The sequence below is a fragment of the Sparus aurata genome, chromosome 2 (assembly GCF_900880675.1).
Source record: "Sparus aurata chromosome 2, fSpaAur1.1, whole genome shotgun sequence".
Taxonomy (NCBI): domain Eukaryota; kingdom Metazoa; phylum Chordata; class Actinopteri; order Spariformes; family Sparidae; genus Sparus; species Sparus aurata.
The window spans coordinates 32,357,288-32,379,679 of NC_044188.1; the positions used below are offsets into that span (position 1 = coordinate 32,357,288).

Below are 22,392 nucleotides of genomic sequence, written 5' to 3' on the forward strand. Positions count from 1 at the left end.
AATCTTTCTCTAACCCCAACCAAGTGTGGGCATTTTGGGCATTTGGGAAAAAGTTTTTTTTCCTTTCAGGAACCTAACCCTAAGGTTTCCGTAAAGGAGAACTAACCTTTTCATCGAAAAATGATCATCCAGTCATCATCTACTCACCACCATGTAAATACACCATACACCATACCATACCAGTTTAATCCAAGACCCTGAAATCCCACATTGATTTAAAAAGACAATATTTAGATCCTTTTCCACTTATATCTTAACCAAAAGTGTTACCAAGCACCTGGTTGTAAGAGAATGCACAAACTCAACTGTGCGTTGAAGATGTGGATTGCCTCTTTTCAAATCAATTGTGGATCTTGGAGCTTCTGCTGATGTGGATGACGTTGGACAAACTGTATAGAGCCTTTTTATTTATTTTTGTTTTAATATATGTAGAAAACACTGGTATTGGTCACTGAAAATAATGAAGGTTTCCGCATAATCATCCATTATCAACGTTTTGTCTTGCAATGGGGTTGCCTTAGATTTTACTTAAGCCAATAATATACATGTTTGGTGAACAGTTATGATCTCTGGGTGGAGTTTTTGCCGTCTGTTGCTCCTCACATTGGCAGATGTGGGGAAACTCCCTCAGATACGCTTAAGCACTCCTACATTTCGGAATCCCTCTGCAAATATTTCAACAGATCAAACATGTTACTTCTCACTCATCTCCCGGTAAATGCTTCGCTTTTCATTCCTCAGAATGATGGATTGCCTTTCTTTTAACAAAGTGCAGGTGAAAGGTGAGGTATTAAAAGCTGTCAGAAAGCTACTTGTCGGAAAGCTATGTTGGAGTTCAGAACTTACAGATGTGCAAGGTAATGTGTTGAGAAATAGGAGGAGTGAAAGCACAAAGCTGTTGGTGGTCCAGTCCTGTGTAAATATTGCAAGTGTTGGGACACTGTTCGTCAAAACATGCTGCAGCTTCCAGAGGTTAACTAAGGAATGCAGAACCCCTGAAAAATGTAACGTAGGTGACTTATGCAAATAGACACCCCTGACATATGTGGGACAGGGTATGGTTGTATTTCTTACAACATGTGATATCCTCACCATTCCAGTTATCTCACACCTATTCTCACCACACACCAATCAGTCTAAGCGCTGAGGAAAATCCCAACGGAGTTATGACGGGAAAGTTCTTTGTTCTGGCCTCTTAGTGAAATCTGTACGTGCTGACAGACAAGACCATTTAAGAACTGGGGCTCTTAAAATCAAACAGGACACACTCAGTGTTTAATTCTGTGGCAACATACCCGAGAGCTTGCCCTGACTCATCACACTTTCAAAGCTTGCTGGCACACCTCGCCGTGGGAATGACACTTCTCAACCCATCTCTGTTTGAACAGGTTGATTCCACTTTCTCTGTGCTCTGTGTTGGGCATTCAGCAGCTTTTCTGGTTTAGAATGGAGCAGTGACTGAATGCACGAGCTCAGACTTCAAAAAGGGTTAATAAGTGTTGAATACAAGTCCTAAGTGTGTACACGAATGCACCTACCCCTCTGTTTGAAGTATGTATTAATCCTATTTTATTGTTGATGAGCGGGCAGGTTGACACATAGGTGTGGACAGATAGGCATCAATAAAACTTGCTGCTGAGCTCTATGAATATCACCGTAGGTGTTTTCTATTCGATATATACATTTTGGTGTTTTGCTGCAAGTCCCCAACTTTGCACCGTCATCATAGATTTAGAGTGAAATGTGGTCCATTTCAGTAAGGTATGGCCTAATTTTTGCTAGAATACATATATACTCTGGTTGTGGCGAGAAGATGTAGAGCATAGCTGAAACTAATCTATAGCTCTCATGACATGTATTTTGTTTTGAATTACTCATGTACATGTATAAACAAAGCATAAAAAGTAAGGACATTTGTGTTTGGTGGATTATTTCTTTGTTGTAACAATGCTACTTGGCAGTGAATCTTAAGGCCCCCACACACCGCCCAGACATCCAACTGCCTTATCCGACCACTCTCCGACCACTCTGTTGCCTCTTGTCTGACCCGTTCGGCAGAAAAGTTGCAATGAACACACCGCTTCGACGTGCTGCCTACTCCACAGTAGCGTGTATGTTCTGCGCTTGCGCGAGATGCAATAAGCGGGTGGCGCTTGTGTTGTGAGTTGTAAACGAGAAGCTTATGCACACAACTCTCTTTACTTTCGATCAAAACGAAACTTAACTATTTCCGATAAAAAACAGCTGCATACTAAACATGCAGCAAAGCATTACCAAACTAACACAAATTCATTCGTCCTGAACGGACATAACAACTAGTCTGGTGCCAGTACTGCAAAACATGAAAACAGGGAATGACGGAACGGAGTGCATAGAAAAACAAAGCGCACACAGTATTCCGTCCCTCCCACACACCGCGCTGATTCGCTAGCACACCGCCAATCAGAACGGCCATTCAGCTGGCACACAACCAATCAGAGGATCCAATGGCTCACACGTCCGACGGCCCTCCTCCTCAGACTTCGCATGCTCAGTCGGATCTGACAACGTCCGCGCGGCTCCGAAAGCTTCCGACAGAGCTGAACACACCAAACATATTTGTTCCCGACCTCGTCCGAGTCTCTCCAAACGCTTCAGACGTCCAACAGTTGGGCTGGTGTGTTCCTGCCTTTAAACTGTTGGCAAGCATGGTTATTTCCCTTTTTAAATGGTGCCACTTTTGAAAGGAACATGCTTTTGTGGGATGAGCAGCAAACTGCTTATTCTGTCAATGTCTCTTGTTTGGTTTATTGGATGATTGAGTTATGAAGAAACAAGACATATTGGCAAATTAACAATTTAGTAATTTGACAAACATGAGCCTCATTGTGTTGAGGAACCCTACACAGCCACAGCAGCCTGGCACCTCCTCCTCAGGCTGGTCACCAGCCTGGTCATATACTGCTGTGGGATTTACATTTACATTTAGGGCATTAGGCTGACACTTTTGTCCAAAGCGACTTACATTAATTCTAATTCATACATAAATTTATACACTGATGACTGTGCCTGCCATGCAAGCTGCCAAGCTGGCTCTACCCCTGAGCCACAACTGCCTTGGCTTGGCATCCTATTGCTTCAACCAGCATTTTTAGCAAGTCAGCCCACATGGTTGTGTTGGTCACTCTGGTCCAAGCTGATCCCACAAGTGTACAGTGGGGTTGAGATCCAGACTGCCGGCAGGCCATTCCATCCTATCCGCTCCCAAATTCTGCAGGTAGTCTTTGAGAAACCCCGCTCAGTGGGATAGAGCGTTGTCATCTTGGAGGGCAGAGTTCGGTCCCAGACTGTGAAGTTATGGGGTTGCCACTTGGTGCAGAATCTCATGTCAATATCTCTCTGCATTGAGATTGCCTCCAATGATGACAAGCCTTGTTTTCCAGTGAGGGAGATGCCGCCCAACACCATCACACTGCCTCCACCAAGAGATGCTACTCTATCAGTGCAGCACAGCAGTCTTCGCGTCACCTCCACACTTTGACCCTATTATCCTGCCGTAGGCAGAATCAGAACTCATCGCTGAGCATAACTTTCCTCCACATGTTCAGATTGCAGTGCACGTGTTACCGAAACCAGCGCAAACAGGCCTGATGGTGAAGGGCAGACATGGTAGGTCTTCTGGCAGCCCTGTGAGACAGGAGATTGGCTGTATGCAGCCTGTTCCAGATAGTTTGGGCAGTGAGCCGTCAGCCATATCGTCCTGCAAAACTTGGCTGCAAATCTGTAGAAGACTGCCTAAGGTTCCTAAATGCTGACAGGGTGTTATGTGGAACTTGGCCTTCAGTTTGGAGATGGTCCTAGGGCTCACTCCAAATAAAGCCGTAACATGGTATTGTGGAACACCAGCTTGAAGTTGCACCATCGCACCAGCCCTATCCAGATCAGTCAAACAAGGCATGCCGATTCTTGGGAGCAGACCCCGAGAATCAGGCACCTGGTTGTCAGCACCTGGGGGTACCAGAAGCTCAAAACAAGAGTCAATAGCAACGGCAGAATAAGCTGTTTGGCATTGGCAGAGAAGATCTGGCACATTTTTCATGGACACAACACACAAACTCAGCTCTGCTGCTCATCCTACAAATGCATGTTCATTACAAGTGTGACACTATTTAAAAGGGACAAAACAGGCTTTTCAATGATATGGGATTTTTTGCCAAGAAGCATTGTTACAACAAAGAAATAATCTACCAAACACAAATTTGCTTGCTTTTTGTGCTTAGTTTATTTATATATGTACCCCATTGGTACTGCAACAATAAACTGATTAACATTTTATTAGAGGATTAACAGAAAATTAATCTGCAACGATGATTAATTGAAATGAACCTATTAAGCGATAGTGGAGCCTAATTGGAATATTTCACCTACAGTAACATACAAGTGAAATATAGAGTTTGGTACCAGAGATGTTTTAGATGGCCCAGATAGTGCCAAAATGGCACATTTGGAGATTCTGCCTGAGTTCTCAGAACTAAAACATCTCTAATTTTATTAGCACAAAAGTTGGCAGAGGTAATGTTCAGATGTTTCACTATCATTTGTGATTTTGAGCTGCAGCTGCATCATCCTAAGGGATATTGATTCTTAAATTGCATTTTTCATTGCAAAATCTTTCATTTATGCTCTGTGCCAACTTCATTTACTCGGACCTACTGACATAAACACTTAACCTTTCCCATCAGAATCATTCTGATGGGAAATTCCTTTATTTCCTTTATTTGTCCTGCAAATGGGGAAATTTTCACAGCAGCCAAAGAACAGTGGTATTATAATAAACAATAATGATAGTAAAAGAATAAACAATACAGTACAAAGTAAGAAATAGAAATAGACTCATATATACTGTAAATACATAATGTTTTACACTGTTAACAGTGTAATTGCAAGAAGTATGGCAGTGTGTTGTTGAATAATAATAAATATGGGTATGTGAAATTGTCCAGTTTCACATAACCATATTTGTCCAAAAACAGAGAAATGGGTTATTTTATGATGTAGTGCAAATGCTAGATCTATTGGGAGCAGTGCTGGCTGTACAGTCTGACAGCAGCAGGAAGGAAGGACCTGCGATACCGCCCCTTCACACACTTGGGGTGTATTAGCCTATCGTTGAAAGAGCAGCCCAGTGCTGAGATAGCGGCCTGCAAGGGGTGGGACTCCTCCACCAGCAGCGATGACGATCTGATCAAATATTTCAAGTGTTCCCTTTATTATGATTCCTTGATTATTCAAATGGACCTTGTAGTTGCAGAGGTAATTTGTTAATTATCGAGCAGAGACACAAAATAGAGGCCAGTTCTTAACAAGGTTAACCATTAAAGTCAGTTTTCAAACAGAAAAGGCAAACATTTGCTGTTCTCAGCTCCTCCAATCTGAGGATTGATTTCTTTCTGTTTTATGAGGTTTTTCGTTTTCTTTTTTCTTTTCCGCTTTTTCCGTGAGGGTTGCGGGATGTTGCCGCTTTTTATCCCCCTGAGGGGTTGCGGGGCTTACTGGGGCCAAATCCAGTTTGAGTTTCATGAGGTGTGAACTGAAAAATCTTTGTTGTGTATCATTCGTGACAAAGCAACACATTTAAACATGTCTTGCTAGAGGGAAGAATTTTTAAACTATGTTCTGATATTTTATACATCAGTTAATGAAAAAACCCCACAAATAAATTGCTAATGACCCATACATGATGATTCATTTTCAGACTCTTTATAGATAGATTTATCCAGATACATTAATGTGTATCTCCTTAAACCCATCGACAACATCTCCAAGTCTTTCACCACCGGTAAATGCAACTCCTTCCTCTCATTTTTCCAAACAAAAATTGACAATATCTGCAACAACTTATCCACCTCTCCTGCCCTTACCCCCTCCACTCCTTCACCCACCCCTCCCCTCCTTGGCTCTCAACCCCTGTCTCAGTTCTCCCATGTGTCTCCAAGGGACCTGTCTACCATCATGGCAGAAATGAAAAGCCCCACCTGGGCCCTTGACCCCATCCCATCCCACCTGGTCAAGAACTGTCTTCCAGCCATCTCCTCACTCATCACAAAAATGATCAACTCCTCTCTCAGCTCTGGACCAGTCCCTCAATCTCTCAAACTGGCTGCTGTCACCCCCATTCTCAAAAAACCTGAACTCAACCCTGACATCATAACAAATTCCTGGCCCATCTCAAATCTCCCCTTTTTATCAAAAATACTGGAACGTACCGTTGCCACTCAACTCAAAGCCCAGCTCATCTCCACCGACCTCTTTGAACCTTTTCAATCTGGCTTCCGTTCCCAAAACAGCACAGAAACAGCCTTCCTTAAAGTTACTAACGACCTCCTCCTCTGTGCAGACTCCGGCCAACTCAGCATCCTCATCCTCCTGGACCTCACTGCAGCTTTTGACACCATCAACCACTCCATTCTTCTCTCCCGCCTTGAATCTTCCCTCAGCATCACTGGCACTACACTCTCCTGGTTCAAATCTTATCTCACAAATGGACAACAGTTCATCCACATCAACAACTGCACCTCCTCCACTGCTCCTCTGTCCCAAGGCGTCCCCCAGGGTTCAGTGCTTGGTCCACTCCTCTTCATCTTATACATGCTGCCCCTTGGCAGCATCATACGCCGCCATGGTCTCCGCTTTCACTGCTACGCTGACGACGTCCAAATCTACATCTCCACCAAATCCATCACCACTGCCACTCACTCCACACTCACCAACTGCCTCACCAAAATCAAAATCTAGATGCAAACAAACTTCCTCCAACTAAACTGCGACAAATCAGACATAGTCATCATTGGCCCCAAATCCCTCATCAAAAACACTAACAGCTTCTGCCTCACCATAGACAACACCACCCTCTCCCCCTCCCCACACAGTAGCAACCTCTTTGTCATTTTTGACAACATCCTCTCTTTTTAACATCACATAAATCAAATCACCAAAACTGCCTTCCCCCTCAAAAACATAGTCCGTCTCTGTCCATCACTTTCCTTCTCTGCTACAGAAACCCTGATCCACACCTTCATCACTTCTAGAATTGACTACTGCAACAGCAATTTCCTCACTCCACGTCACAGAACCAAGCACAGAACCTGGGGTGACAGAGCCTTCTTAGATGATGCCCCTTCCCTCTGGAACACCCTCCCCAAACACATCAGAGACTGTACAGAACTCAATACTTTCAAAACACTCACCGCAACTCACCTTTTTAAAATTGCTTTTAATGTATAACCTGTTTCTTTTCTTCCTATTTTACGTGTGTTGTTTTTATACTTCTGTTTTAACCTGTAAAGCGTCTTTGAGTACCTGAAAAGCGCTATATAAAATAAATGTATTATTATTGTTGTTATTAATGTCCAGGTATATCAAAATGTGCCCTTTGTCAACTGATAAAGTACATCAATCTCCCATGTATTATGAAAGAGGTGCCTTCCTGACAAAAACAAAGAGACCAAAGGGAGCAGATATGAACTTTAAACTTTCAAGGTTAAATAAATTGCTTCGGTGACATTTGAATTAAAAGCATTTTTGTCGATTTTGTGCTCTTCAATTGCCCTATGTAACTGTACACAACAGCGACAATAGTGAGGTGAATAATGGGGTAAATGTAAACAACGGCAAAGAAATTAAAATGACAGTGGGAAATATGAAACAATGCTGAAAAAAATGATGACAATAGAAAACATTTAAACAAGGAAAAATTAGCCAACCAAAAAAAAAAAAAAAAACACCTAGACAAAACGAAAAATGAAAAAGGACCCATGGTAGCCCATTCAGGTATTGGAACTGGAAAAAAAAGGCAGATTGGTACATCTCTCATTAGACTTTAATGTTTCTTGCTCTTATTTCTTATTATTTCTAGTGATGTCGCATTATGAGACCTCAGCATTTAACTTTACTTTTGCCCAAGTTGTAATAAACTGGAAGTAATTTGATTGGTAGAGACATGACTGGCCTCCAGTCTGTAAATAAAAACTGTTCTTTTTCGATTTTAGGCAAAACATTATGCTCAGTTTCACCACAAACATTGTAGTATCATAACACATTCTCAGAGACCCTTATCAGTTTAACTCCATTACATAAATTCATGCTTTAAGGCATAGAGCTGATGCTGCAGGTGTCCTCTGGAGACTCTTCCAGTGCTGCCAGTCTAATAGGAATTCAGTCACGCATCAGTGTCCACAGCTCACTCTCAATAACCCATGTTCGTGTCAGAAAACAAAGGCTATGGGCGTCCCCGCTATACATAGCCGCTGGGGCAACCGGACAACACCTCTAAAGCAAACAGGCTAACCCGCTCTTTATAACAGCAGCATAATACTCAGCCTTTGTCCTTTCCAATCCTCCACCCTGGTCCTCCTGCTCCATAACAGGTGCCACTTGAAGTTGCTTTTCTGATTCATTGTTTTTTTCTATTCCAAAAGCCTGTCTCTTTTCATATTTGCCCTCCTAGCTGACTTTGTAGGTGATTTTCTCTAAATGTACTCAACAAACCTGCAGCCTTTTATTTTATGTGGTGCAATGAAAGCACAGCTTAGTAATTGTGCATGTGTGTATGCTTGTGTTTGTGCTGCTACTATTATGAGAGGACACATGTTCTTCCTGAGGGAGATGACATGGCTCTATCTCTAGGTCCCCTGTTTTGTTCAGTGATGTGGATGGGACAAATATTCTCTTCATTGTGACATGATCATTTTTTAAATGTTGAGCATGAACGTTCTATACAGACCATGGAAATAGTAGTTTGACCAAATGGTCCTGGGAACTCTCAATTACAACTAAGCAAACTCCAATTTACTTGTGTAATTTATGAAACCCATTTGTAATCACAAATGGTGAGTTTTACTCAGAGCTACAACAGTGACTGTTTGTAGCCATCTTTGACAACTTATCCGATTAAACCACCAGTGTCAGGTTTAATAGCACATTTAGCTTCCAGCTATTAAAGTCAGACGTGAAAATTTTAAAGTTGAGGTCAGAGTAGCTGATTTTACAGACGTCTAAACAAAGGTCAGCTGGAATTAGTAACCAGTTATTATGGTCAGTCTGGTATTTAATAAACCTGGACCCAATTTTTACATATTTTGGTGTCATATAACTAAAAGGTGCAAACATTTTGGGGATTTGGTCCAATAGATTTCTTAAGCCAGCAGCCATGAAACTGGCTATAATGTATTCCTTAGCGGCAACATCCACTTGAAGTTCTTTTTTGGGGGCAATAACAGGCTCAGATTGTTATTCAATGTGTGTAACAACCTTATGGAAAGGATCCCCACAGAGATAGACGTTCTGTTTACCAGAAACAGCCGTTATACTGTTCTTTTGAAAGCCTCCAGACTCCATTGACAAAAACAGTAATTTTACCTTGCAGAACACAGGAGTTGCCGGTCTACCGCTGCCTCAGTTGGTTAGTTTGTTTGTGTTATCATTTGACTTTGGTGTTTTAATGCGTTAATTTGGATCTGAAATGCTCAGGCTAACGATCAGTGTTCCTTTGCACAGCCTCTTTCCTTAATCTTTTGATGCTCTTAAAAATAATTGATATTGACGCGTATTTATGTAATTTCTCGATGGTAGAAAGAAGCTAATTGGACAACACACTCCCAAGCTTGAAGTAATATACCCCTAACCCATCACTTGACCCCTTGCAGCCCCCTGTGCCCATGAGCTTGGGGTCATGGGTTATATGAGGTTTCAGTGCATCATGTAGCCATCATTAGGTCTCTGTAACGGTCCCCAGGACCTTTTGTGTGATTTCAGCCCTGATCTCAAACTCCACCCATCCATAAGGCTATTTATTCAGATTTTCAGAGGTTGCAAAACACCCATATGACATATGTTCTGATTTTTGTGTTATTGGAAAGAAACTGCCGGTTATATATATATGAAATATCAGCAGAAGCATAAGTTTTGGTGGAAATAATATGATAGTAAGTATAGATATAGAATATACTTTCAGTTTTTTGTAGATTTTTTATTGTATTTTTTTAAAGTAGACAGAACAGACTTGACTGGAAGTAAGGGAGAAAGAGAGACGAAGTGAGTGGCCGTAAACAACGTCTCTGAACCAAAATGTTCTATTGTAGTACAAGGCATGCATCTTAACCACCAGAATGCCTTGTTGGTACATATGCGAACCTAGCAGGGGCTAACCTCAGTTTGCCAGAAATTAGGTAGATGTTTGGTTGACTGAGGCTCAAGAGGTACTTTGGGTCATCCAGTAATTGGAGGGTCACTCGTTCAATTCCCTGGCTCCCCTTACTGCATGTTGAAGTATCACTGAGCAAGATACTGTACATAGTTAGCTGACTAGTTCCCTGTTATGGATAGGGTACCACACATACAGTTAGGTTAGCTTGCTCATGTGATTGTGCAAGGAATCATGGGTAGACTATCATCAATGTTGTCTTAATTATTATTAATATTACTATTGTTTTATTTATTCTTTTTTCATGTCTTACAAATTTATCTTGCTAATTAAATGTTGGATTTGTGTCCATGTGTATGTCTAGACACATTTAAGTTTTTGAAAAAATAACCTTTTTTAACCCTCTGTTGAAGACCCAGGGAATAAAAGTCAAACTAACGTTTCCTGACATTGCCGTCCTTTGCAGGAGACAACATTTTAAATTAGCATAGACAACCATCTCCCACCTTCTCTTGTTGTTGTGCTTAATCTTAAGAGGCAAAACTTAAACCAAATATCAGCATCATTCTGTATTCACTCCTTCATGTGATTATAATGGTGCTTATGTTTGGAAGTTCATGTTAGGTTACACTGGTAACCTGGAACAGTTTTTGTCTCTTACAGTCTTATAGACGGCATTTGCACAAATGCTGTAAAACTGGGAGGCAAAAAGAAGAGATGAAAGGCAGCGAAGAAAGGAGAGCATGTCAGTAACTGCTATGTTGATCCCTGTGTACCAGAAAAGCCATACATCAGTCAGTCATGTAGGTGGCAGAGGTGCAGCAGCAAATAACTTACCAGAGCTAAAGCCATTGGATCATGAGAGTGCAAACATGATTATTGACAGAAACACAAAAGGAGGTTTAAGGTAGTCTCATCCCAGCTGTGTGAAATTTCAACCAGACACCGCCATGTGCAAAGAGGGGGGCAGTTGACAGTGTTGGAGAACATGCGGACCCACCCCCACACCAATTGTATGCAGTTTCCTTTATTCTCTCTTCTTGTAGGTTTTAATTATGACCCACTTTTGGGGGGACAAAGCCCCACGCACCCCTGTTGTTCTTATAATAGCTGTGTCTTCAATTGATAGGGCAGCCTGTATTTTCATGTGCGTGCATCCGTGTATACTGATCACGGGGCAACCTAATAATCCTTTTTCTGTGACACAAAGGTGTTGCAGACATGCTGTCTTTGCCTTCGCCCACCTCCTGCTTGAGTCGTTAAGCCTTATTGCCCTTGACACAGTGCCCTGCAGAGAATGAAGTCATCCCATTTGTCTTACTCATTATGGACAGAGTGGGGCAGTGTTTCCCTACTTTACCTAAACAGACTCGTGATTCAGCTGTGAATTTGTTCTAGCCTCCAGAGGCTCACCATTGGGCTTTGTTGCTAGGTTTTACCGTGATGTCTATTGGGTCTGCAGCAATAAATAGACATCTGTTTCTTAAGCTAATTCTGCTCATTTGGCATCCCTCTCTAAAGTGAGTGGCTTACCTAGAGACAACAAGGCACCGCCATCATTCAGTTCATCTTGTCACCTTTGTTTTGCCAATCTGTCCAAACAGATTTACTGGTGCTGAAATTAAGTGCATGAAAGAATGTTGAAACAAGTTAATGAGACGGCCAAGAGTTCCAGGATAGAGACACCATTTATAATGACACAAGCGGCATTTCTGGGCCTAAACCAACACTGGTATCCCTGGGGATTAACCATTAACAACACCAGTTAGCAGGAAAAGATTGGTCACTGCTGTGTGTGTGTGGCTGATCTATAGTGTAGAGCCCCAGCTGAGCCTTTGGTTGTTCTGAAACCATTTACTATTATGGCACTGCTTTAGCTTGCCACATAAACATACAGAGATAGATTGTAGCCAGACACTTGTGTTTTGCTCAAAGTGCCGCTGTGTGAAGAGAGGCCATGAGGAGTTTATTTTAAAAAATGCCAACAGAGATGACATCAGCAGAGCACATACGTTGTGACTGCTTAGCTTTGATTTTAGTATCTGGACCATATGCCTCTTTGCTTCATTGACAAAAGGAGTCACTAAAAATTACAGTCACGTACCGTTCTGCAGTAACATCACATAATTAAAGTATTCTCTCCTCTTTGATTTGGACTGTTTCGACATCTTTATCTCTGCACAGATTCCGCTACAATTTACATTCAGTCACCAGTATATTAATTTGTTGAAGTTGTGTTGATTCACATGTATGGTTCTGTTAGACTAGTGTAGTGTAGTGTAGTTTTTGGTGGTATTGAATTTGAATGTGTTACATGAAGAGGTTGATCACAATTGGTGTGAATTGGTTGGAGAAATTTGGAGAAACCTTTCAGCTAGGTATACTCGATAAACTGGTGAGGGTTTGGGCCTATGTTTGACAGTTGTACAGAATCAGACATGTCAAAATGTGCTTAATAGAAATCACTCTCACCACTAAATGAATACAATATTTAATGCATCTGCTGTAATTCTCCTTTTTATGACTTCTGCATTATTCAGCTGTCTTTTAACTGTATCGTATAAGTTAATGCGTGCACGTCTTTAACTGTGTGTAGAACTACCTTATTATTCACAACATTAAAGTGCACCTTCCGCATCATGAAGTCACAACACGCATACCCAATTTTTAAAAACATCACTATCCAGGTATTTAAATCATCATTATGCTCAGTAAAGTGCTGTCATTTTCTGACCTTACCATACAGTTCTATTTGTTGAGTACTTGTCTTTACCCACTTGGCCGTTACATTCGCACTTACTATATATTGCGTACATTGATAAAGCCTAAAAGTGTCAAAGTATCATTATTACTAAAGCCCACACAAGATGGCATCTTGATGCAAAGCTCGTCAGGATACACAACTGACCTGCTTCAGTGCTTTAGGACAGCAGCAGTTCTTTCACACCTACTTTCTGGATCAGTCTATCCTGGCTACTATACTTTTATATGGGCATCATATTGTGTACATTATGCTCCAGACACTGTAGGTGCATGTGTCACTTTAAGACCTCAACAGGCTTCAAAAAAGGCTTTTGGGATAATCTAACAACATCCCTTTCTCAATCCATGGAATCAGAGCAAGCTGTGTTCAACAATATTTGTAACCTTATGATATAGACGATTTGTAATCCGTTTATGCATTAATTAACCAGGTGTGGAGAGGTGTAACATAGGTTATGACCCAAGTTCTATTTATCTTTCACAGAATCACTTCCATCACAACTTAAGTGTACAAACAAGGACACCCTGTTAAATATTGTGTGCCAGTATCCCAATTTGTTCTATTAATTGGCTTGAGGCTACATGGACGAGCATATGTGGCTGTCTGGGATCAGGTATCAACACTTATGCCTCAGACATGGCTGTCAACATGTCTCAGAGTACTGAGACACTAGTAGAATCTGGTGCAATATTCCCTAGTTTAGTTTCTTTTTTTCCCTCTTACTGTACATGTGTAGCTTTGTACTAAAGTCAGGTTCCACTCATTAGCATACTGTACTGAATAGCTTTTACAATGGTTATCCAAAACAGACATAATTAGTTGTTCTTTTAAAGTGTACACTCTACCAGCAAAAGCCAATTTTGTGTTGAGGAACCTACTACATATGTTAACAACATTGATTGGTAATGTCACTAAGGGCGTCAGCTCCTGAAGTGTACAATCCAAACACAGGGATTCCCGTAAATAAATGCTTGTGTCATCCAACAAAAACATCCCCGAACACTCTCACCTGACAAGCACACACTTTAACACAGACGGCAGTGAGGCAACACATGCAGAGACGACAAGAATAAGCTGCAAAGCATATGAGGGAGTGGAGCTTAAATAGAAAGAATTCTCAGGCAGGGCAGCCTGTGGGTGTCAGGGAGAGCTCTGCCTCTCACCTTTTCAATTGTGTTTGCACACACATGTGTTTGCTTGCCTGTCTGTGTGTATGTTTGCTCATAGGTATGGATAAAAGTGTAATGTTTGCTTGCTTAGCCTGCTTGACAGCTGTCTCTCAGCTAAAGCCCTATCCAGTTTGGGCCTTTCAGCAGCACTGAGTGCTAATGGAAAAATAAGCTTTGGAAGGAGAGGCAATCTGAGAGAACTCATCAATTTGAAGACAGACCTTTGTATTCAATGGACTTTCATGGATCACTTTCCTTTGAAGCTTTCTTCCACCCAGTCAATACTGTCTTAATACACACATGTAACAAATGTTATTTAATATTTAAACAAGACACTAATTCACCTGCTTCATTCCAGTGGAGTCTGATAATGTTCATCATCAAGCCTTAATACACTGCTGATGGCGTCTACATCTCTGTTTGTGCACTTTATCCTATAGTGCTGCTGTTTGTTCTGGTGTGTAATGTGTGACATACTAATCAAAATCAACAAGTCCTCAAAATCAAATGACAAATGCATGTACATACATACATCCATGTTTTCTGATCAAACATGCCTATCAGGAGGACGTTGTCATCAGTCTGTGCCTTCAAAACCATTCAAAATTCCCACTGGAGAAATAAATCAGTTTTAAGATGTGACAGTTAAGGTTTGGTTATATGCCTCAAAACCTGAGTTTCAATTGTTCCATCAAAGGCGTTTTTGTTTTTCGCATGTCAAAATTGAAGCCTGATCATGGAGCTAAAGACATGTATTCACCACAATCATTAAGACGTATCCTCTAGGGCAGTGATTCCCAACCTTTTTTCCTTGAAGCCCCCCTTGCCTGTGTCGAAGACAAGCCAGGCCCCCCGACCCCAACCCGCATACACTGTTAGAATAAAGTTATTAATTACAAACTTTTATTTGCAAAAATAAACAACAGTTGTAGGTTTTTGCATACATTTCTTCCTTTTTTGTGTCATCAGGTGTATCACACACAAACACACACACAGTTTACCTACCTACCTGCCTACCTCATAGGGGTGTTGGTGATAAATAGCTTAATGAATTTAAATGTGGACCAAAGATACGTTCAATTTGGATTATAAAGACTTTTGATTATCCAGTTGGGTGTGGTATTGGGATTTTATACATTTAATGTGCACAAATATAATTTTGGTAACCTCACAACCTCAGAGCAGACAAAGTTGTGCGCCCCCCCTGCGATCTCTGGCGCCCCCCTAGGGGGGGACCGGACCCCAGGTTGGGAACCACTGCTCTAGGGACAATGACCATCCACAGCTGCACTGCTGATGTATTATGACACATAACTAAAACTGTGACGTTTAACAATGAATTGAATCAAGGAGCTGTAAAGTTACAACTTAGACAGTCAAACAAGAAGTGATCTGGACCTTTTTTCTAAAATTGTCCCATTGCTCTTCTAACCAGTTTTTCTTCCAGCACTAGCAACTATCCCAGTTGTCATCTCCAGATGCAGTCAGACAGTTATCTATTTAGATGCACAGACCGGACTCACTGCACTCAAAGTGGTGTTTAATCCCTCCTTCTCTCTCCCACCCTTCCTCTGTGTCATCCTCTCTCTCACACATACAGAGTTGGGGACATGCTCTTGGTGCAGCAGACACACTGTCTTGTTAATTTCCTGATAGTGTAATTATATCAGGATGTTGTTTGTGCTATCAGAAATGTTGCTAGTCATTGTTTGGGCTGTGTGTGTTTGTGCGAGATGAGCGCCAGTGATAACAATCCTTGGCTCCATGCTTGTGCTATCTAAGCCATCAGAGACATCAGTTCCTACACTCTGGTTTCTTCGCATAACACATCCTTTCGACCATCTCCTTGTTTTCATTGATTGAGATGCATGTTGTAAGGAGAAGCTAAAAGTTAAAACAGTTCAAATCTGATATATTATTGTTTCCGCTATGCAGAAACCTCAGGAGAAGCTGTGTTTGCAGGGTGGACGGATGTTTTTCAGAGGCAGAAAGAGGACAGAGATCCTATCCAGCCCATTAACTGTAATTGTGCTTGTTTAGAGTTCATTTGACAAGGAGTGGGGCCTGTACCAAGAAGGCAACGGAAGGGGAGGTGTCATCCTCTCACATCAGACATGAGGCTCAGAGGCCAGGAGAAGAGGAGGTGCAAAAGAGTTTAGGTCACAACGAAAAGGGAGTGCAAGATGGATGTGATAAGTTCCACTGCTGCTGCCCACCCTTCCTGGCCCTGGTGATGATAATCACTCAGCTTGTTTTGCCTTCACTACCTCATGATAGAAGCCAAGGGCTACATGACAAGACTCTAAACAAACACTTGAGATGATAAAGGACAGACGGCTGGTTCACACAAGTGAGACCAGTCATGCTCTAAAAAGGCTGTTACACTGGAGACACGCTTGCTTTTACTGCATTCTTTCTTCATTACTTTTCTAGCAATCATGTAATCTTCAAAAAAATCCTGTTAATTTACAGTGTAGAATCCCTAGCAGACAGATGATTTCCACTGTGAAAGACCCATAACCTAGGATCACTTGGATGAAGAATGTATCCTTTTGGCTTGAGACCAGAGATGAGTTGTTAGCACTGGGGGAACAGAGGCAACAGTCATTCCAAAAAACAATCTCACTCTGTCCCTCATCAGACTCCATGACTTCAGAGATATAATATGTATATATATACCGTAGAAATCCACAAGGTGATGATGCATTTCATTTGGTTGCCTCTAGCCATATCTTTCGGGAGACAGTCAGAGAGTAAGGAAGGAAGTCCCTGATTAATTAAACGTGTGTAAAGGTTTTAAACACTACCACGTTTGTGAACTTTGTCACGTCATATAGGCCAGTCATCATACGTTTGACAGCTCCCCAAGCAGCGCCACATTACTTTACTCTCAGTATACCAATATACTGAGAGTAATCTCAATCTCAATATACCAGTTATATTTAATATAATATATATAATATTACATATAATAATTCATATAATAACAAATTATATAGTATTATATAATAATTTATATAATAATATATTATTATATATTATCATATTATTATTTTGGGCATTTTGGAACATTTTGGCACATTTTAGCCCCATCTGTGCAACTTCAAATTTCTCAGGTACCAAACTTTGTATTTCACTTAAATGCTACCATAGGTGCCCATTTGGGCTCCATCTGGGCTTCACAGGTTAAAGTCAATTTCCCCTCCATCTCCCCTCCTTACTCAAGAAGATCTGGCTCTGCCTTCAAGTCTTTTCTCAAAAGCGACCTCCACACTCAGCAAATGTCTTTTGTTTAGTTTTGAGACTTGAGCTGCAGAAATTACATATTGCACCTTTAAGGCTGGAAGTGAGCAAACCAATAGTCACACAGCAACTTATCGCAATCTTTTGTAAAAGGCCTTGTGTGTAGGACTTTATATCTTAATGATTGTATAAACACCAAATCAAGAATCGTGTTTTCATTACCCTGGAATGTATCTTCAAGGTCTACAGAGGTAGAGGGTACTCTTCTACAGAGTGTGCTATGATGTACTGCCTTGTTCTACAGTTGCCCAGAGTAGACAAATCAAACACTGACCTAGAGAGGGCCTTTCTCATTTTTAGCGGGCATCACAGGGAGGATAAGATGAGGGGTTTTAAGTTGTTAGTCATCTGCAACCTTGCTGCTAGATGCCCCTAAACTGTTGTGGTTTACCCCAACTGTAATGATCATCTAAGCTGAGATCACTTAAGGTGTTTGGATGACCCCATGTCAACATAACAACAGTCTGGAAAAGAACTTCCGTGACAACTGTTAATTATTCTGTCAGAATAACACAAGTTCAGGTTACTCCCACCTACATGACGTAAACAAGCTTGTACGTGTTGGCATATGTCCTGTAAATGTTCTCTGCCAGTGGCTGCTGTCAGAATCCTTCCTCGACCTGTTTTGGAACACATTATGGAGTTTTCAATCCGACATAATGAGATCACCCTTTAAATACCCTTTCAAACAGCTATACTAACAGGATGTACGACCTGTTCTTCAGCCATTTCCCCGATCAACCTAGCCACACTGCGTTAAGTAGACACCTGATTTGATGGTCAAGCTTTGTCAGATCGTCACAGCCTAAGCCTGAGGGGATGAGCCACAAATCACCTGCTAAGTCTCTTTGGAGTCAGAGCTAAGGACCTAAATCCCCAAGTTTACCTTTCTTACCTGTGCTTAGTCCTCTTAGTGTACGCTCACTTCGCAGGACACAGGGCGATGTCCTGGAAAAGGCGAGCAGGTAATCCAACACCTGCTGTAAGGACACCTGGTGTCCAGATTTTCTGCAATTGCATTGCAAAGGCATGGCCTGTTTTTACACCTCAGTTGCGTCGCCTTAGAGCAAACTATTTGTATTTCCTGTACATTTTTTTCGGGATTTTCTTTAAACATTGTTGTTGAATATTGGTTTTGTACAACAATTTTGGGCAGTTCCCTTGGTCCTGTCATAAAACGTTTTAGAAATGGCATCCTTTGAGTCATTCATTTCTTTTGATTTGTACGACCTTTCTCCAAAAATCTCATCGCAAACGCAAATAGCCATAGAGTTGATTGGAGTCACTGTTATATGGCTTGATTCTCAACAAATTCTCAATAGTCAAATCAAAATTCAATTGAGGTTCACTATATGGTGTAGTATAATGTCAATCCAGAATTTCTCACTTCTCATTTTAACTGTTTTCTCCAGGGAGGGTATTTACAAGATACACTTACTGGAAATATAAATGCTTCTCTGGCTGTGAGCTATCTGATCATGTAATTGGCCTGTTAGCATTTATTGTCATTACATGATAATGAGACATGCCCCTGTGGCCCTTTATCTGAACCGGAACACCAAACTGTTGTCAATGTTTCACTGACATCTCTGACGCTCATTATTTAAGTCAGAGTGTTGACGTAATGTGGACTCACAGGTTATGGACTTAAAGTTGGTTATGGTTTATCAAAATGTGTGGTGGCCGGCTGAGGGTCTTCCTGTCCCTTCTATTTTTTCATGGGCTGACTGGTCAGGCAGAAACCACAGATGGCAAAGGGAATCAAAATTTTAAAAAAGTACTTTAAGACTTTCATTCATTCTCACTGGGGAATGTATTCCTTCATTTTGACTATAGCGTATTTAACATGTTAACACCTGTTCACTCTGAGAGAAGAGACGTGTTGAACCAGTCGTGATCTTTTTGTCGGATCCCATCATGAGCTGTACCTGCGTTTTCTGCCTCTCACCCAGCCTTTCTTTAGCCACTTAATCACCTTCAGGGGGATAGTTCCTCCTATGGCTAACCTGCCTGTCTGCAGCGTGTGATCCCTGGTAAACCGTACTTATCAAACTAAATACTTGATCCGGACCAGGCCGGCAGCTAAAGATGAAGGTCTAAGGAGCCAGCTCAGAGCGGTGTGATTACAGACTTAATGGAGGACAAACATCTTAGTCGGATATATGTGACTGCTCTGCCCTGTGAATCCTACCTTTATCTGACCCCTTCTGGACCATTGCCTTACCTGCTCTTCTTGGAAGTATTTTATGCAGCATAGCAGAGTCAGTTCAGTGTTGTTGTTGTTTTTTCTCAATATGCAGTGATATGAAATGAAAATGAAGTCATGCAGTTTTTTCTTAGTGTGCTAGTGTGACTTATTCATTATATGTTGATAATATAAGACCAATCTCAAACATTCACTGAGTCATGAGAAAGAATGAGGCAAGAAACTCATGAAGAGTATCAACAATTTGAAGCAATAAATCATGCAAAAGGAAAAAAAAATACAAATAGTGTTTTGTGTGTACCCTGACTAGGAGAATATGTTTTAGAATATGAGGTTCACTTATTTTTAAAATACAGATTAAGACTGCCACAAAGAGACAAAGGTTTCATCAATTGGTACCTAAAACAAAATCAATTGATCCATTCATTATCAGCAAAATAATGGAAAATATATGCATGGACAGCAGCAGCAGTATAATGTGATTAAAAAGTACTAAATGTAATATATTACAATGACGGTATTTTCTTTCTTTATAATTTTTCTGATTTGTCCAACCCAACAACAGTCAGTGGGACATGATTTGCTAGCATTGTATGTTGTTACTTTTTGTTGTAACTTTCGGAGACTATGCCTTGTATCACATCCATGCGTTTAGCAATGCATTCATTTTGTGATTCATGTGACAGTAGCTTTTATTCTACCAGGTTCTGTTTTCTGTAATTAAAACACATTCTCTAATTTTACCTCAAATGAATTATTCATACATAAAAAAAAACCTCATCAAACCTGTAGTTTATTATTCACATAATGCTGAATAAATACACTGTATGCTATGATAGTTTGACATCCCATGACAAATGCAGATAACGTCCCTATTTGACATAACATATTTCAGCCAGTAGAGGGTATAAGTGCTCCAAGAGGAGATCCTCCTACTGCTAAGACTCATTGTCTTATTGCATGCCATTACCCTGCAACACCACATCCCTGTCTATTTGTGTGTGTGTGTGTGTGTGTGTGTGTGTGTGTGTGTGTGTGTGTGTGTGTGTGTGTGTGTGTGTGTGTGTGTGTGTGTGTGTGTGTGTGTGTGCTGTGGTCATACGAGAGCAGCAGGAATCAGTGTCACACTTTGCACACCACTCTGTTTTTTCTCTCTTCATCAGCTGGGGCTCAGTCATGGGTAACTGTGTTGAAATAAGCAAACTTTGCAAGTGAGCGATCTATCTCCTACCTGTGGGTAAAGATCAGTAGGAAGATCTTTAAAAGGCAATTATGAAAACTTTAAGGAATAGTAAATCTGAGGACGTTTCCTTTACTCTTTTGAGTTTGTTAAAGAGGCACGTGTACTTTGAAAGGACCCACTAAGCCGTGCTGAATATGGTTGGGGTGGAGGTGGAGGGGTTTAGGTCTTTGTGTCATGGTGCTTGCCTTGAAAGCCAGACATCAAATAGGCTCCAGCCAGAGGTGAAAGAGGGCTGAGCGGGCTAAAGGAAATAATTAGGGATGTAAAGGGTGCACCTCAGAGCTCACTTGGTTGAATGCGAGACAGGCGTGTTATTAAGTAACATTTGACTCCTGGCTAGTTATCTGCCTTAGTCACAATTAGACTTCAAATTTTTCATTTACATATTACATGTTAAATCTGTATGCTTCACTGTGTTGCTTGTAATCAAAAATGGAAACAATGACTAAAAGGGAGAGCAGAAGAAGCTAAATTAAGTAGATGGCTAATTGAGGTTTTACTGACTGTAATCAGAGTTGGATTGGCCAACAACAGCTAAACAGCTCCTGCTTATGTTCTAAGTTTGGAACTAGCTTTATATGTACAAAGTACCTAAAAGTCATACTTGAGTAAAAGTAAAGACAATGTATTAAAATATTACTTTGGTAAAATTTACAGTTACCTATACAAATAGTACTTGAGTAAAAGTCTCTGATAGTAATTTTATTTAAGTATCAAAAGTGAAAGTAAGAGAAAACCATACATATATTTCTATGTTTATTCTTTAGCGATCGAGCCATTATATGGTGGTATGTCATTATCTCAGATTATCAGATCTGATATTCGTGAGTTTTCCCGATTATTGGAACCAGTGTTTTGGGGTTTCTTTTGTGTGTTTTGAAGACATTTAAAAATGTGCTCCCGTGGCTTTGATCCAGCGTGCAATCTGCAACTAAAGTTAAAGTGAATTGCTAAAGTTAGGAAATGTACTTCGTCACAACAACGTTCTTTTACAACGCAGAAGTAGTTGTTGTCCCTTAATGCTGCTATTAAAACAGAAACTATATAAATTGAATATTGATTATTTATGGGTGCTGTTTGTAAGAAAAGTAGGGTTTTGAGTCTCATTCCCAATTAACCAATGCATCCATTTTTGATGAGTTAGGGAAGAGACTCAAAATCAACTTTTCTTACAAATAAGCACCTTTAAGTCATAAAAATAAAACTGCTTCAGTATAATTGAATGCATAGGATTAGTTGAGTAGTCTCACAGCTGGAGGAAAGAAGCTGCTCTGTAGTCTGGTGTTATGTCAGTATCTCTTGCCAAATTGCAGCATGGTGATTTTATCAAAGAAAGAAACAATTTCAAAAAAATGGAACGCTTTTATCCAAGTATACCTTGGTTATATGTACAAAAGCCTTTACAGTTTTAAGAGTAATGAAAGTTTAAAATTTTGTTGCAGATTGGATATCCAAGTCTTTATTTCAATTTTTCAATAAGACTCAAATAGACTTCTTAAGAAGGTCAAGAAGAAGACATTTCAATTA

General features: G+C 40.7%; 1 protein-coding gene across 5 annotated transcripts in view; it reads left to right on the plus strand.

Moving 5' to 3' along the window:
- brip1 (BRCA1 interacting helicase 1) overlaps nt 1-22,392 on the plus strand; it is a 124,257-nt gene that overhangs the window by 72,927 nt on the left and 28,938 nt on the right. Inside the window, exon 26 of one of the 5 annotated variants that reach the window (XM_030401212.1) lies at nt 6,377-7,204. The exons of 2 other annotated variants lie outside the window; for them this stretch is intronic. In XM_030401212.1, coding sequence (XP_030257072.1) covers nt 6,377-6,799 — 423 coding nt within the window. In that variant the 3' untranslated portion in view covers nt 6,800-7,204. Of the gene's footprint in view, nt 1-6,376; nt 7,205-16,153; nt 16,247-16,585; nt 16,649-22,392 lie in introns of those variants that run through there. 2 more of the 5 variants (XM_030401246.1, XM_030401230.1) reach the window with 2 other exon arrangements.